The sequence below is a fragment of the Schistocerca piceifrons genome, chromosome 3 (genome assembly GCF_021461385.2).
Source record: "Schistocerca piceifrons isolate TAMUIC-IGC-003096 chromosome 3, iqSchPice1.1, whole genome shotgun sequence".
In the NCBI taxonomy this organism is placed as follows: Eukaryota; Metazoa; Arthropoda; class Insecta; order Orthoptera; family Acrididae; genus Schistocerca; species Schistocerca piceifrons.
Genome location: NC_060140.1, coordinates 420836272 through 420853288, shown reverse-complemented (window position 1 = coordinate 420853288; position 17017 = coordinate 420836272). Strand labels below are relative to the sequence as shown.

At 41.8% G+C, this 17017-nt stretch overlaps 1 protein-coding gene across 1 annotated transcript in view; it reads left to right on the top strand.

Moving 5' to 3' along the window:
- Positions 1-17017, top strand: part of LOC124788708 (cytochrome P450 4V2-like) — a 77134-nt gene that overhangs the window by 46960 nt on the left and 13157 nt on the right. Inside the window, exon 2 of the mRNA XM_047255988.1 lies at positions 11039-11276. Coding sequence (XP_047111944.1) covers positions 11039-11276 — 238 coding nt within the window. The remainder of the gene's footprint in view (positions 1-11038; positions 11277-17017) is intronic.

The window sequence follows — 17017 nt, the reverse complement described above, 5'->3', positions numbered from 1 at the left end:
TCTGTTCCTGTAAACTGGTATCAACATCCTGTAATCTGGCATCAACATCCGCTATTTGGCTTCTAAGATTACCCATGTGAACTTCAATATTGTCACTTTTTTGTGTTAACTGTCCCATGTGTGCCTCAAAACTGGTTTTCATACCAGCAAACAATTTTAGTACATCTGACAACGAGCATTCACGCGGTTGCGACGCGGACTGTGGCGCCGACACCTCGCATGTCGCTTCGTCGTCTGTTCTTCCTTCACTACGAAATTTAAGTTTGTTTACACCTGCGCGCGGTCTAAGTTTTCTGGGTTGCTCATCTGCAGTTACACCACACGAGCCAGAAAATATAATTTACAACTATGATTTTACTTGTCAGGGGCCGCAAATGATTTCGCGTCCTTATTTCTCAGATACTGCTTGCGCGTTATGAACAATTGAAACTCTAGCACACGAAGATGCCAATATGGCAACTGGAGAGATAAAATAAATGAAAAACACTTATACACCACTGAAACTGGTGTAGATAGCGGCCGTTTTGATCCACTAAAATATACAACAATGGAAATTTTGACCAACTACTTGTAACTATTTTAAGCGAAATGTTGTGAAAGAGGCGGATCTAACAGCAAAAAGAAGTAGAAATTTGGGAAATTAAATAGAGTGAAGAAAAGGAAACAAACGTAGAGAGTGAATGTTCACCAGCCGATTGAATACTCGATACGCAAAGCTTCAAACGTAATGAAAAGTCGTACTCACTTCTGTTGTCTTGCGCGCTGCTATTTACTGCTGTTGTGGATTCGTACTGCGGTTTTCTGCACATACGTCCTTTTTTACTGGTTCTTTTTCCGAGCGCTTCCAAATTTCCTCCAGATGGTAGCATGAAAAATAAAAAGAAAAGATTAATTTTTAGTCATGTCCCTGTTCGGGCGGCACATCTGGCGTTAGGAACTTGCTTATACTGTATAAGAAATACTAGTAAATAATAATAGTGATGCTGTCACTGTTGGTTGGTAATATTTACTGGCAAAATGCAACCTAACACCAGATTGCTTACTTACAGCTATCGTGTGTGGCCGTTTTTTACTATGACTTTAAAACAGAGAGAGATTATTAATTGATCACCGATGCGTCGGTTCTCGAATGTGTTCAGGAGACATACGGATTGATTACGCGAGTAATTGACCTTTTGACCCGATTGCCTTCACGTAATCAGAATCTTCGATGAAAATACCTAAGGGACTTATTTGAATATAAAAATGGAAATGAAAGCAAACTAGTGGTATTTCGTAAGAGAAAGACTAACAGGTCGGAAGTTAAACACATTAGAGGTCTCCCAAATACAATCGAGACACCGCGAACCCGTAACAAAGCTCATATATAAATTGACATCATTTTTGGTTAGTGAAAGAAAAGAATAAGAAAATTACTGCATCGTAAAATATTAATATATTTTGTACAAATTGGCATTAAACTTCTTAACATTTGACAAATACACAATAAATGCATGACTTACATCTGATATTTATTTTGTGCATGGCGCAGTCCAGTAGTCGCTGCTTTGTCAGTCCGTTCCTTCTTAAAACTTAAATGTCCTTGCGTGTGCGTAAGTACATTGTATCCACACCCGAGTTACCGAAATGTTTGTTCTTCGCTTCACATAGTTTTTACACAAAATAAAAATTCATCTTGTAGCAATGCTATGTAGTACGTCTTACTTGTCGGTGACCAAAAGTACAATGGATAATGAAGTCTCTAGAATATTTCTTGACAAAAGATAGGTTGTTCTTTCTTTCGTTTCGCAGCTTCTTGCTATCAAGCGCTGCGGCAATGGTTTTAAATATCAGCGCCCAATGGGTCAAAGTGATTATTTTGAGTATTTAAAAGATGGACGCGCGTCCTGGTATAGGTGCACGTTAAAATAATTATCTCGCGCTGTGATGCTGAGCATCTTTACGAACTACAGCTCGTTGGCTGTCCTTTTCTTTTATGGCAAATATCTCATATGCAAAGTATGTGAAATCCATTAATATTACAGTACCTGTGTGTCTCTTTATGGCATAACAGCTCTCAAAGGAAACGTCCAATTTTAATGCAGGCTTCTTAACTTGTAAACTGGTTTAATCGGGATGGTTCTTAGCTATGTTCCATGAAAATATGTTCAGCCATTTAAATTTAATCAGCTACATTAAGAAAAATGTTTTTCACCAGCGCGTTTTCTTGATACACGCTGTTATTGTAGTTGTTGTGGTCTTCAGTCCTGAGACTGGTTAGATGCAGCTCTCCATGCTACTCTATCCTGTGCAAGCTTCTTCATCTACCAGTACCTATTGCAACCTGCATCCTTCTGAATTTGCTTAGTGTATTCATCTCTTGGTCTCCCACTACGACTTTTACCCTCCACGCTGCCCTCAATATTAAATTGGTGATCCATTGATGCCTCAGAACATCTCCTACCAACGCCGGCCGAAGTGGCCGTGCGGTTAAAGGCGCTGCAGTCTGGAACCGCAAGACCGCTACGGTCGCAGGTTTGAATCCTGCCTCGGGCATGGATGTTTGTGATGTCCTTAGGTTAGTTAAGTTTAACTAGTTCTAAGTTCTAGGGGACTAATGACCTCAGCAGTTGAGTCCCATAGTGCTCAGAGCCATTTGAACCATTTTTTTGTCCTACCAACCGATCCCTTCTTCTAGTCAAGATGTACCACAAACTCCTCCCCAATTCAGTTCAATACCTCCTCATTAATTATTTGATCTACCCATCTAATCTTCAGCATTCTTCTCTAGCACCACATTTCGAAAGCTTCTATTCTCTTCTTGTCCAAACTATTTATTGTCTACGTTTTACTTCCATACATGGCTACACTCCATACAAATATTTTCAGAAACGACTTCCTGACACTTAAATCTATTCTCGATGTTAACAAATGTCTCTTCTTCAGAAACGCTTTCCTTGCCATTGCCAGTCTACATTTTATATCCTCTCTACTTCGACCATCATCAGTTATTTTGCACCCCAAATAGCGAAACTTCTTTACTACTTTAAGTGTCTCATTTCCTAATCTAATTCCCTCAGCATCACCCGACTTAATTCGACTGGATTCCATTATCCTCGTTTTGCTTTTGTTGATGTTCATCTTATATCCTCCTTTCAAGACACTGACGTTTCCGTTCAACTGCTCTTCCAAGTCATTTGCTGTCTCTGACAGAATTACAATGTCATCGGTGAACCTTACTGTTTTTATTTCTTATCCATGGATTTTAATACCTACTCCGAATATTTCTTTTGTTTCCTTTACTGCTTGCTCCGTATACATATTGAATACCATGGGGAGAGGCTACAACCTGTCTCATTCCATTCCCGACCACTGCTTCCCTTTCATGTCCCTCGACCCTTATAACTGCCATCTGTTTTCTGTACAAATTGCAAATAGCCTTTCGCTCTTTGTATTTTACCCCCACCACCTTCAGAATTTGAAAGAGAGTATTCCAGACAACATTGTAAAAAGCTTTCTCTGCGTCTACAAATGCTAGAAACGTAGGTCTGCCTTTCCTTAATTTATCTTCTGAGAAAAGTCATAGGGTCAGTATTGCCTCACGTGTTCCAATATTTCTACGGAATCCAAACTGTTCTTCACCGAGGTCGGCTTCTACCAATTTTTCCATTCGTCTGTAAAGAATTTGCGTTAGTATTATGCAGCCATGACTTATTAAACTGATAGTTCGGTAATTTTTACATCTGTCAACACCTTCTTTCTTTGGGATTGGAATTATTATATTCCTCTTGATGTCTGAGGGTATTTCACCTGTCTCATACATCTTGCTCACCAAATGCTATAGTTTTGTCAGGACTGGCTCTACCAAGGCTGTCAGTAGTTCTGATGGAATGTTGTCTACTCCCGAGGCCTTGTTTCGACTTATGTCTTTCAGCGCTCTGTCAAACTCTTCACGCAGTATCATATCTCCCATTTCATCTTCAACTACATCCTTTCCCTTTCCATAATATTGTCCTCAAGTACATTGCCCTTGTATAGACCCTCTAATACTCCTTCCACCTTTCTGCTTTCCCTTCTTTGCTTAGAATTGGATTTCAATGTGAGCTCTTGATATTCACGCAAGTGGTACTCTTTTCTCCAGAGGTCTCTCTAATTTTGCTGCAGGCAGTTTCTATCTTACCCCTAGTGAGACAGGCCTCTACATCCTTACATTTGTCCTGTATCCATCCCTGCTTAGCAATTTAGCGCTTAGTGTTGATATCATTTTTGAGACGTATGTATTCCTTTTTGCTTGCTTCATTTACTGCATTTTTGTATTTCCTCCTTTCATCAATTAAATTCAATATTTCTTGTGTTACCCAAGGGTTTCTACTAGCCCTCGTCTTTTTATCTATTTGATCCTCTGCTGCCTTCACTATTTCATCCCTTAAAGCTACCCATTCTTCTTCTACTGTATTTCCTTCCCCCATTCCTGTCAATTGTTCCCTTATGCTCTCCCTGAAACTCTCTACAACCTCTGGTTTAGTCAGTTTGTCCAGGTCCCATCTCCTTAAATTTCCACCTTTTTGCAGTTTCTTCAGTTTTAATCTACAGTTCATAACCAACAGAGTGTGGTCAGAGTCCACATCTGCCTCTGGATATGTCTTACAATTTAAAACCTGGTTCCTAAATCTCTGTCTTACCATTATATAATTTATCTGATACCTTCTAGTATCGCCAGGATTCTTCCAGGTATACAACCTTCTTTCATGATTCTTGAACCAAGTGTTAGCTATGATTAAGTTATGCTCTGTGCAAAATTCTACCAGGTGGCTTCCACTTTCATTTCTTACCCCCAATCCATATTCACCTACTACGTTTCCTTCTCTTCCTTTTCCCAGTCACCCATGACTATTAAATTTTCGTCTCGCTTCATTATCTGAATAATTTCTTTTATCTCATCATACATTTCTTCAATTTCTTCGTCATCTGCAGAGCTAGTTGCCATATAAACTTGTACTACTGTAGTAGGCGTGGGCTTCGTGTCTATCTTGGCCACAATAACGCGTTCACTATGCTGTTTGTAGTTGTTTACCCGCACTCCTATTTTTTTATTCATTATTAAACCTACTCCTGTCTTACGCCTATTTGATTTTGTATTTATAACCCTGTATTCACCTGACCAAAAGTCTTGTTCCTCCTGCCACCGAATTTAACTAATTCGCACTATATCTAACTTTAACCTATCCATTTCCCTTTTTAAATTTTCTAACCTACCAGCCCGATTAAGGGATGTGAAACTGCACACTCCGATCCGCAGAACGCTAGGTTTCTTTCTCCTGGTAGCGACGTCCTCTTGAGTAGTCCCCGCCCGGAGATCTGAATGGGGGACTATTTTATCTGCGGAATATTTTACCCAAGAGGACGCCATCATCATTTAACCATACAGTAATGCTGCACGCCCTCGTCAAAAATTACGGCTGTAGTTTCCCCTTGCTTTCAGCCGTTCCCAGTACCAACATAGCAAGGCCGTTTTGGTTAGTGTTACAAGGCCAGATCAGTCAAGCATCCAGACTGTTGCCACTGCAGATATTGAAAAGGCTGGTGCCCCTCTTCAGGAACCACACGTTTGTCTGGCCTCTCAACAGACACCACTCCGTTGTGGTTGCACGTACTGTACTGCTATCTGTATCACTGAGGCACGGAAGCCTCCACACCAACGTGAAGGTCCATGGTTGGGGGGGGGGGGGGGGAGGTGATGATATACGCTACGTAATACATAAGAGCTACATCAAGTAAGTAGTACCAGATTGTTGTGCTCAAAAAGATCTAAATGAATACGGTGGACGAACAATGATAATTTTCATCTTCTGACGTTGCCCGTTTCGGCACCTACAAAACAGAAAAGGATTGATTGTGACTTAACTATGAAGGATAAACATATGCTCTCACAGACTCTTTTGTAGTTTTTTGAGGTCTACAATTCAATACTAAATCAAATGATTTTGCCCTACTAGTTTACACAGCCTATTGCAAAAGAGCGTATGGCAACTCGCTCTCTTCAATGCTTGTTGTTCATGTTATTAAATCAGCTAAATATACAGGGTGCATCAAAAAACTGTATACACACTTTGAAGCGTCATAGAAAATTTATTTCCCGTTCTACAATGTGAAATTTCTGGAAATGGAAAGCTTAAAGTCCAATTGGAAAAATAAATGTACTTTGCAAATGTGATTAATGTTCAAACTGGTGGCCTTCAGCATCAATACATTTCTGAGTACGTGTCACCACTGATTCCATACATCGTACCAAAGTGTCCAATGAGATTTCTGCGCACACCGCCTGAATGTCATTCCAAAGTGTGTCCATGTTACGCGGTTTACGTTTCTGCAGCTCATCTTTTACTGTGCCCCATAAGAAGAAATTCAGCGGCGTGAGGTCTGGAAAGCGTGTAGGAAACTCGATTGGTCCCCTGCGTCCTGTCCACTGGCCTGGCACATTGTTATCCAGGTATGCTCGTACGTCCCTATCATAGTGCGGCGGGGCGCCATCTTGTTGGAAATAAAACTCATCGTTACCGTATAATGCACGAATGGCAGGGAATATAGAGTCAGCAAGCATTGTTAGGCCGGCCGCGGTGGCCTCGCGGTTCTAGGCGCGCAGTCCGGAACCGTGCGACTGCTACGGTCGCAGGTTCGAATCCTGCCTCGGGCATGGCTGTGTGTGATGTCCTTAGGTTAGTTAGGTTTAAGTAGTTCTAAGTTCTAGGGGACTGATGACCACAGCAGTTGAGTCCCATAGTGCTCAGAGCCATTTGAACCAAGCATTGTTAGGTACGTTGCTCCAGTAACAGTACCTTCAAAGTGGAAAGGCCCAATGAGTGTCCTTGCAGACAAACTACACCACACATTTACACCAGGCAAATTGACAGCCTTTTCAACTGTAATGGGAGGATTATCTTCAGCCCAGTACACACAATTGTGCCTATTGACAGTTCCATTGAGTTTGAATTGGTCTTCATCCCACCAAATTATGCTACCCTTAAATCCCATTCACGTTCACCATCTCCTGAACACATTCACAAAATTCTAACCTTCCATCTAGATCGTCGTCATTTAGCTGTTGTACCAGCCTTGGAATGTAGACACGAAACTTGCCTTTCTTTAGAATGCGTAGCACACTACTAGAACTTACATTACACTCACGTGCCGCTTGCCTTGAAGACTTTTGAGGCGAACGCTAAAACGGTTCCAAGACCGCAGTTGTGGACTCATCACTTGTAGCTGTACGAGGTCGCCCTGATCGACCTTTATGCACATCACACAGTGTTCCACGAATTTCGAATTTGTCTCGTAGACGTGTAATTGTTAACCTTGAAGGTGATTTTGTACCATACTCACTTCTCCAGTGTCTTCGAACCGCAGCTACATTCTCAAACTTCCAGTACCACTTAATTATCTGCTTCCGCGCTTCAAAGCTCAAACGCACGTCCGCCATGTTGCAGTTACCTCCTTGCCACAGCTGCCACCTGTTGAAGAAACATAACATTACTTTCTCGCAGATATTTAACCTTGTAGAACGAGAAATAAATTGTCTATGACAGTTCAAAGTGTGTATACACTTTTTGACGCACCATGATACTAAAACGTAATCATTGAAAATAAATGTGAATTAAAAAAGGAACATGTTAAATTGCATAAGTGAGAAAGATCTCGCGTCCTAATTTTGTGATTCAGCCCGGAAAGTATTTATATGAATGTGGGGATAGTGTCGATCGTACCCTGTTTACCAATAAAGTATAAATTTTAAAGGCATGAAATAAAGCTTAAATCGAAAATTAAAAATGTATTGTCCCCTTTTAAGTTTAATATAAGTGGTAAAAGTTTGAACCAAGCGTCGTAGCGTCAGTGGACTGATTAGTAAATAAAATGAAAACGGAATACATGTAAAAACGATAAAGTATGAAATATTAATACAAGTAAGCCACCTGGACAATGCAGGTAAATATCAGAACAACAATATCAAATCGCTGAGTCTAAGTATTTATTAATCATTGACGCCTATCCTCACGTGATTAGATTAAGTAGTGTGTAGGCTTAGGGACCGATGACCTCAGCAGTTTAGTCTCATAAGATCTTACCACAAATTAAAAAATAAATAAATAAATAAATAAAATAAAATAAATAAATAAAAAAATTTCCTTACGCGACATCCCGTTCGGGTCGCCGCACGCCCCGCGCGTCACGAAATTATCGCGCACCACGCTACTCGCGCTAACGGGTTTAATGAAGCGTGAGTTAGTATGCTATCATCTAATCACTGCAGGACGTAGGCCTCGTAAGATAGCTTAATGCATGAAACTAAGCTCGTACATAATTATGTAAAACTATGATATAAAATAAATAGGTATGTATGTATGTATTGAACTGTGGACCTAGAAACGACGGAGAGGCTTCGTCCCCACCATAACCCTCAGTGGTACACAACCCCACAACAGGCTACAGCAGTCCACTCACCCCACCGCTGCCGCACACCGAACCCGGGGTTATTGTGCGGTTCGCCACAGAAAGGCGCTAGTGCTCTACTGACTTTGGTTGTGAATAACAACTGTTGTATACGTACCTAAGTTGTTAAAATGCCGGCCGCGGTGGTCTAGCGGTTCTAGGCGCTCAGTCCGGAACCGCGCGACTGCTACGGTCGCAGGTTCGAATCCTGTCTCGGGCATGGATGTGTGTGACGTCCTTAGGTTAGTTAGGTTTGAGTAGTTCTAAGTTCTAGGGGACCATAGTGCTCAGAGCCATTTGAACCATTTTTGTTAAAATGTATTTCAATAGTATTAATTCTCTATTATTGCATGCAACTCTGTCTGTCCCTTTAGTACTTCACATTCCCTTTGCGAGTAGCTTCTGTACGTAGACTGTGTGTATGTTTTGTGTCACCCACATGGCACCTAACACAATGGGGTCTACGCAGTGGTCCCATGAATGCAAAAACTAGTGTACCCACACTGACGACGCTTACACTTTTTTCTGCAATGAGACTTCCACAGTCTCATACCGTGTCGACACATGTATTCGTTTCAGCCGTTAAATTGGCGATCCTAATGGTTTTCACTTGTAGAAACTTAAAATAGGGATCGAAGGATCAGGAAGTACGTAAAGTTTACCATATTATTCTTCGCAAAAGTTTATAATGATCTGTAGGCGAGCAATACAATTTCAAGGAATATTTTTTCGATAAGTCTTCATAGCCAACTCTATATGTCTCCAATCAAACATATCTGGTGCACTAGTGTCCGAAAGTTAAGCATAATCAAAAACACGAAACTGACAAGAGAAAAGATTAGCAATCATCCAACATCATCGTAAATATTTACCTACAACAGTATTGTTCTGTGAAAAGCGGCGTAATCGAAAAGAAAACACAGACAGTGACTGAGACCATTCATGTCTCAATCTTGTTCACCCATAAAAGGGAGAAGGGTGTAGTCTCTTGGTGAAGCTGACAACGTAATGCCACAAAGACGCCATTTGGGCCGTTTTGCAGGGTAACACGCCAGACACAAACCGAAATTGCAGTTTCCTTAGTTGTGTGTCATTTCGTGACTTTGGCGACAGTATCGAGACACAGGAGATGTTCGTTGTAGGTCAACTCCAGGTCGACCAAGATTAAACACCCACAGCCGGAGCGATATCTGGCCGTGGCTGCCCGACTAAGTCGGAGTACACATGCGAGGCAATTTACTGCAGAGCCTGCGGCTGCCTCAGGAGTTGCTGTAGTGTATCGGAGATCGGAACAGCAGGGCTGTAACCCAGGTGTCTGGTTGTGTGCATCCTGCTCGTTCCATGAAGGACAGGATCGTGTGTTGTGGAGCCGGCAACGTCAAAATTTGACCAGGAATGAACGGAGGACTGTGCTCTTCAGAGATGAATCCCGCTTCAGTTTGCAAAATGATTCTCGTCGCACATTACTCTAGAGAGGACCTGGTAGCCGATACAACCATAGGAACATCATGGAAAGAGACCGAATTCGTGCCGATAGCGTCATGGTGTGGGGAGGTACCATGTTGAATGGTTGTATGGAGCTGCAGATCTTCGTTGGTGGTAGGAGGAATACTGTAAACGCTCAGACGTGGAGAGATGAGGTACTGCTTCCACATGTTTCACTTTTCAGTGGTGCAGACGGTCCAGACTTCCTCTTTATGGGCGATAATGCCCGCTGGCACCTAACTGTTACAGTAGATGAGTTTCTTAAAGGTGATGAAGATGCATTAGGGAGGCGAACTGCATGCCGTCAGCCCGCGTCAAGGACACTCCCAAATATCTGAACTCCTCTTGATGTGGAATAGGACCGATTGCCTAGAGAGAGAATGCCATGTGTGGTTGTTACGCGTAGCCATACCCCCCTGTTAACCTGTTTTTCTGTGGAAGAGATTTCTCAGTTGTTTTTATTTTCTTACAAAAGTACATCTTAGCTGTTGGAACTTATCTAACATTCTGCTTCAGACAATGATTTATGCCACAGATCTTGGGATTAAACTGTAGCTTTGTTCAGTAATCCTTCCTATATCGTAATAAGGCAATATGCCCTCTTTCCGTAATCATTCACAGCTTTTGGATAGTAGAGTGTATCAGCCATAGGTAAATCGCCGGTGACAGAAACCCAGTACCTAATACGTATGACATTAGAACGCGGAGAAGAAGTTATCTTGATTTCCACATTTGAGGAATACGTTAAATCCAGCTTAATTTGCCGGCCGAAGTGGCCGTGCGGTTCTGGGCGCTGCAGTCTGGAGCCGAGCGACCGCTACGGTCGCAGGTTCGAATCCTGCCTCGGGCATGGACGTGTGTGGTGTCCTTAGGTTAGTTAGGTTTAATTAGTTGTAAGTTCTAGGCGACTGATGACCTCAGAAGTTAAGTCGCATAGTGCTCAGAGCCATCTGAACCAACCAGCTTAATTTGTTTGGACAAGAAAGTAAACGATGATGAGCGATCGTTCCGTCGTTTTCTTTGTTCCCTGTGTTTGCAGTTTGTCAGGGAATCAGTGTTCACGATTTCAATAAGCGAAAACTGTTCACAGATACGCACATTTCTGATGGCCGGTACTGAAACGACCGCCTGTTCAATTGGTTTCACTCTGGTGCTTCTATCGCTGCACACTGAGTGGCAGGACGCAGCGCAAAAGGAACTGGACACTGTTTTCGGTACCGGAGAAGACTACCTGAGGCCCACAACGCCTGAAGAACTAGCTCAGCTCCCGGTCATCGAAAGCATTATTAAGGTAGGCAAGAACAGAAATTTTGTATTTGAGCTAACTGGTAAGGACTGCGAGTAGTGAACACCTCATGGAGAGGATTCAGTAATCAGTAAACTAACGTTCTAACGTACAGTTCAATAGCAGAGTGATCCGGGATACACTACAGCACTTCCAGTGCCGGCGTTTTGTTTGCTAAGTGGATACATAATCAGGTTCTTTAAAGTGAATAATAGCAATTGTTTTGTATTTCTGTCCATGTTTCCTCACTGAAGACAGTCTTTGCTGACGTATATCTGAAGTGATTCACTTTCTGTCCATGTGTTTTTCTCACTGAAGACAGTCTTTGTTGTCTTACCTATTAAGTGTTCATTGTGGCTGAGCTTGTCCAATTGGTAGTCTTGCTGCGTTTAACCGCTCCGACAAATGGGTCACAGATCTGTAGAATGAAGTAGTCGGAGTGGATAAGGTAGCCCTACTCTCTCGGTTTTTGGAGTAAAGTGGCACACACATTTTTTTGTTTGTTTTTCTTTCTTTTTTGGGATATCAGTCTTCTGAATGTTTTGATGCAGCCCGCCACGAATTTCTTTCCTGCACCTTTCCCTTCCTCTCAGAATAGCACTTGCATCCTACGTCCTCAGTTGTCAGCTGGATGCATTCAAATTTCTATCGTCCCCTATAGTTTTGCCTGCTACTGCTCCCTCTAGTATCATAGAAGTTATTCCCTGATGTCTTACCTCATGTTTTGTCATCCTGTCCCTTCTTTTTGTCAGTGTTTCCTACATATTCCTTCCTTCGCTGGTTCTGCGGAGAACCTTCTCATTCCTTACCTTATCACCTCACAACCATACAATTCTGAGCTCCAAATACAAATTGTTACAAATTAATGTCTCAAACAAATGCCTATATTTGAGACTTATTGACCTCTCTTGGCCAGGAATGTCCTCCTTAGCAATAGTACTCCTCTTTTATGTCCTCCTTATTTTGTCCGTCATGGGTTACTTTGCTTCCAAGTTAGCAGAATTCGTTCGTGTAATTCGTGATCATCAATTTCGATATTAAGTTTCTCGCTTCTCTCATTTCTGTTGTTCTTCAGCACTTTGATATTTTTCCGATTTGCTCTCATTCCATATTCTGTACTTATTAAACTGTATATTCGATTCAACACATTGAAGTTAATAATGTCATCAACTAACCTTATCGTTGATATCCTTTCACGGAGAATTTTAATGCTACATATGCAACTTTCTTTCATGTTGCTTATTACATCTTCGATATATAAATTAAACGCCGGCCGCGGTGGTCTAGCGGTTCTAGGCGCGCAGTCCGGAACCGCTCGACTGCTACGGTCGCAGGTTCGAATCCTGCCTCGGGCATGGATGTGCGTGATGTCCTTAGGTTAGTTAGGTTTAAGTAGTTTTAAGTTCTAGGGGACTGATGACCACAGTAGTTAAGTCCCATAGTGCTCAGAGCCATTTTTTTTTTATAAATTAAACAATAGGAGTGAAAAGCTGCATCTCTTTTCAATTCCAGCACTTCGTTTTTGATCATAGAAACTTATTAGCTCTTCTTGGTTCTTGTACACACTATATGTGTCGTTCCCTATGTTGTTGTTGTAGTCTTCAGTCCTGAGACTGGTTTGATGCAGCTCTCCATGCTACTCCATCCTGTGCAAGCTTCTTCATCTCCCAGTACCTGCTGCAGCTTACATCCTTCTGAATCTGCTTAGTGTATTCATCTCTTGGTCTCCCTCTACGATTTTTACCCTCCACGCTGCCCTCAAATACCAAATTGGTGATCCCTCGGTGTCTCACAACATATCCTACCAACCGATCCCTTCTTCTAGTCAAGTTGTGCCACAAGCACCTCTTCTCCCCAATTCTATTCAATACCTCCTCGTTAGTTATGTGATCTACCCATCTAATTTTCAGCGTTCTTCTGTAGCACCACATTTCGAAAGCTTCTATTCTCTTCTTGTCCAAACTATTTAGCGTCCACGTTTCACTTCCATGCATGGCTACACTCCATACAAATACTTTCAGAAACGACTTCCTGAAATTTAAATCTATACTTGATGTTAACAAAATTTTCTTCTTCAGAAACACTTTATATCCTCTCTACTTCGACCATCATCAGTTATTTTGCTCCCCCAGTTATTTTGTTCCCCAAATAGCAAAACTCCTTTACTACTTTAAGTGTCTCATTTCCTAATCTAATTCCCTCAGCATCACCCGACTTCATTCGACTAGATTCCATTATCCTCGTTTTGCTTTTGTTGATGTTCATCTTATATCCTCCTTTCAAGACACTGTCCATTCCGTTCCACTGCTTCTCCAAGTCCTTTGCCGTCTCTGACAGAATTACAATGACATCGGCGAACCTCAAAGTTTTTATTTCTTCTCCAAGGATTTTAATAGCTACACCGAACTTTTCTTTTGTTTCCTTTATTACTTGCTCAATATACAGATTGAATAACATCGGGGATAGGCTACAACCCTGTCTCACTCCCTTCCCAACCACTGCTTCCCTTTCATACCCCTCGACTCTTATAACTGCCATCTGGTTTCTGTACAAATTGTAAATAGCCTTTTGCTCCCTGCATTTTACCCCTACCACCTTCAGAATTTGAAAGAGATTATTCTAATCAACATTGTCAAAAGCTTTCACTAAGTCTACAAATGCTATTTTATGATAAGTCGTAGGGTCAGTATTGTCTCACGTGTTCCAACATTTCTACGGAATCCAAACTGATCTTCCCCAACGTCGGCTTCTATAAGTTTTTCCATTCGTCTGTAGAGAATTCGCGTTAGTATTTTGCAGCTGTGACTTATTAAACTGATAGATCGGTAATTTTCACATCTGTCAACACCTGCTTTCTTTGGGATTGGAATTATTATATTCCTCTTGAAGTCTGAGGGTATTTCAACTGTTTCATACATCTTGCTCGCCAGATGGTAGAGTTTTGTCAGGACTGGCTCTCCCAAGGCTGTCAGGAGTTCTAATGGAATGTTGTCTACTCCGAGGACCTTGTTTCGACTGAGGTCTTTCAGTGCTCTGTCAAACCCTTCACGCAGTATCATATCTCCCATTTCATCTTCATCTACATCTTCTTCCATTTCCATAATATTGTCATCAAGTACGTCGCCCTAGTATAGACCCTCTATATACTCCTTCCACCTTTCTGCTTTCCCTTCTCTGCTTAGAACTGGGTTTCCATCAAAGCTCTTGATATTCATGCAAGTGGTTCTCATTTCTCCAACGGTCTCTTTAATTTTCCTGTAGGCAGTATCTATCTTACCCCTAGTGAGATAGGCCTCTACATCCTTACATTTGTCCTGTAGCCATCCCTGCTTAGCCATTTTGCACTTAGTGTCGATATCATTTTTGAGACGTTTGTATTCCTTTTTGCTTGCTTCATTTACTGCATTTTTGTATTTCCTCCTTTCATCAATTATATTCAATATTTCTTGTGTTACCCAAGGGTTTCTACTAGCCCTCGTCTTTTTATCTATTTGATCCTCTGCTGCCTTCACTATTTCATCCCTCAAAGCTACCCATTCTTCATCTACTGTATTTCTTTCCCCCATTCCTGTCAATTGTTCCCTTATGCTCTCCCTGAAACTCTGTACAACCTCTGGTCTAGTGAGTTTATCGAGGTCCCATCCCCTTAAATTCCCACCTTTTTGCAGTTTCTTCAGTTTTAATCAACAGTTCACAACGATTAGATTGTGGTCAGAGTCCACATCTGCCCCTGGAAATGTCTTACAATTTAAAACATGGTTCCTAAATCTCCGTCTTACCATTATATAATCTATCTGATATCTTCTAGTATCTCCAGGGTTCTTCCATGTATACAACCTAGTTTCATGATTCTTGAACCAAGTGTTAGCTAGGATTTAGTTATGCTCTGCGCAAAATTCTACCAGGCGGCTTCTTCTTTCATTTCTTAGCCCAAATCCATATTCACCCACTATGTTTCCTTCTCTCCCTTTTCCTACTCTCGAATTCCAGTCACCCATGACTATTAAATTTTCGTCTCCCTTCACTACCTGAATAATTTCTTTTATCTCATCATACATTTCATCAATGTCTTCGTCATCTGCAGAGCTATTTGGCATATGAACTTGTACTACCGTAGTACAATGGGAGGGGGGGGGGGTTCATATCTATCTTGGCCACAATAATGCGTTCACTTTGCTGTTTGTAGTAGCTTACCCGTACTCATATTTTTTTCTTCATTATTAAACCTACTCCTGCATTACCCCTATTTGATTTTGTATTTATAGCCCTTTATTCACCTGACCAAAAGTCTTGTTCCTCCTGCCACCGAACTTCACTAATTCCCACTATATCTAACTTTAACCAATCCATTTCCCTTTTGAAATTTTCTAACCTACCTGCCCGACTAAGGGATCTGACATTCCACGCTCCGATCCGTAGAACGCCAGGTTTCTTTCTCCTGGTAGCGACGTCCTCCTGAGTAGTCCCCGCCCGGAGATCCGAATGGGGGACTATTTTACCTCCGGAATATTTTACCCAAGAGGACGCCATCATCATTTAACCATACAGTAAAGCTGCATGCCCTCGGGAAAAATTACGGCTGTAGTTTCCCCTTGCTTTCAGCCGTTCGCAGTACCAGCACAGCAAGGCCGTTTTGGTTAGTGTTACAAGGCCATATCAGTCAATCATCCAGACTGTTGCCCCTGCAACTACTGAAAAGGCTGGTGCCCCTCTTCGGGAACCGCACGGTTGTCTGACCTCTCAACAGATACCCCTCCGTTGTGGTTGCACCTACGGTACGGCTATCTGTATCGTTGAGGCACGCAAGCCTCCCCACCAACGGTAAGGTTCATGGTTCATGGGGGGGCCCTATAGTTTACTCTCTCTAAGAATTACGAACATATTGCCCTATTTTGTATCGCCGAATGATTTTTCAAGCTCGACAAATCCTGTGAGCATGACCTGGTTCTTGCTTCTTGCGTCCATTACCAAACACGAAGTCAGAACCGCCTCTCTGGTACCTTTAACTTCCCTAAAGCCAAACTGACCGACGTCTAACAGATCCTCAGTTTTCATTTCCATTCATCAGTATACTATTCTTGTCAACATCTTGGATGTACGAACTGTGAAATTGACTGTAGGATAATTGTCGCACGTCATCCATCCTTGTTAACTACGAATTGTTTGTATTATATTTTTCCGAAAGGTTGATGGTACGTCGCCAATCCCATTACCCCCACACACCAACTTGGACAGTCGTTCAGTTGCCTCTTTCTCTCATGATTTTACTAATTCCAATGGAATATTAAATATACTCCTGCTATATTTCATTTCAAGACTTCCAGATATCCTTTAAATCCTGACTGTAATACTTGATCCCATACGTCTTCAATTTCGATTGCAATTTCTTCTTTTTACACGTCTTTAGACAAGTCCTCACCCTCAAAAGGGTCATCAACGTACCCTTTCCTTTTATCCACTCTCCCCCCTGCGTCTAACAGTGGGATTCCCATTGCGCTCTTAACGTTACCACCGTTGCTTCTAACTTCTCCGAATGTCGTTTTAACTTTTCCATGTCCTGCGTCAGACCTCCTGACGATCATTTATTCTCCGATCGCTTCACATCTTTCTTGCAGCATTTGGCCTCGGTTACCCTGAACGTCATAAGAGGTCTATGTCTGGGGTGTATTAATGTCTTTCCCTGAGCATTTTTGTACTTCCTTCTTTCATAGATCAGTTGAAGTATTTCACTGATACTCAAGGTTTCTTCGCAGTTTCCATTGTTGTACCTATATTTGTCTATCT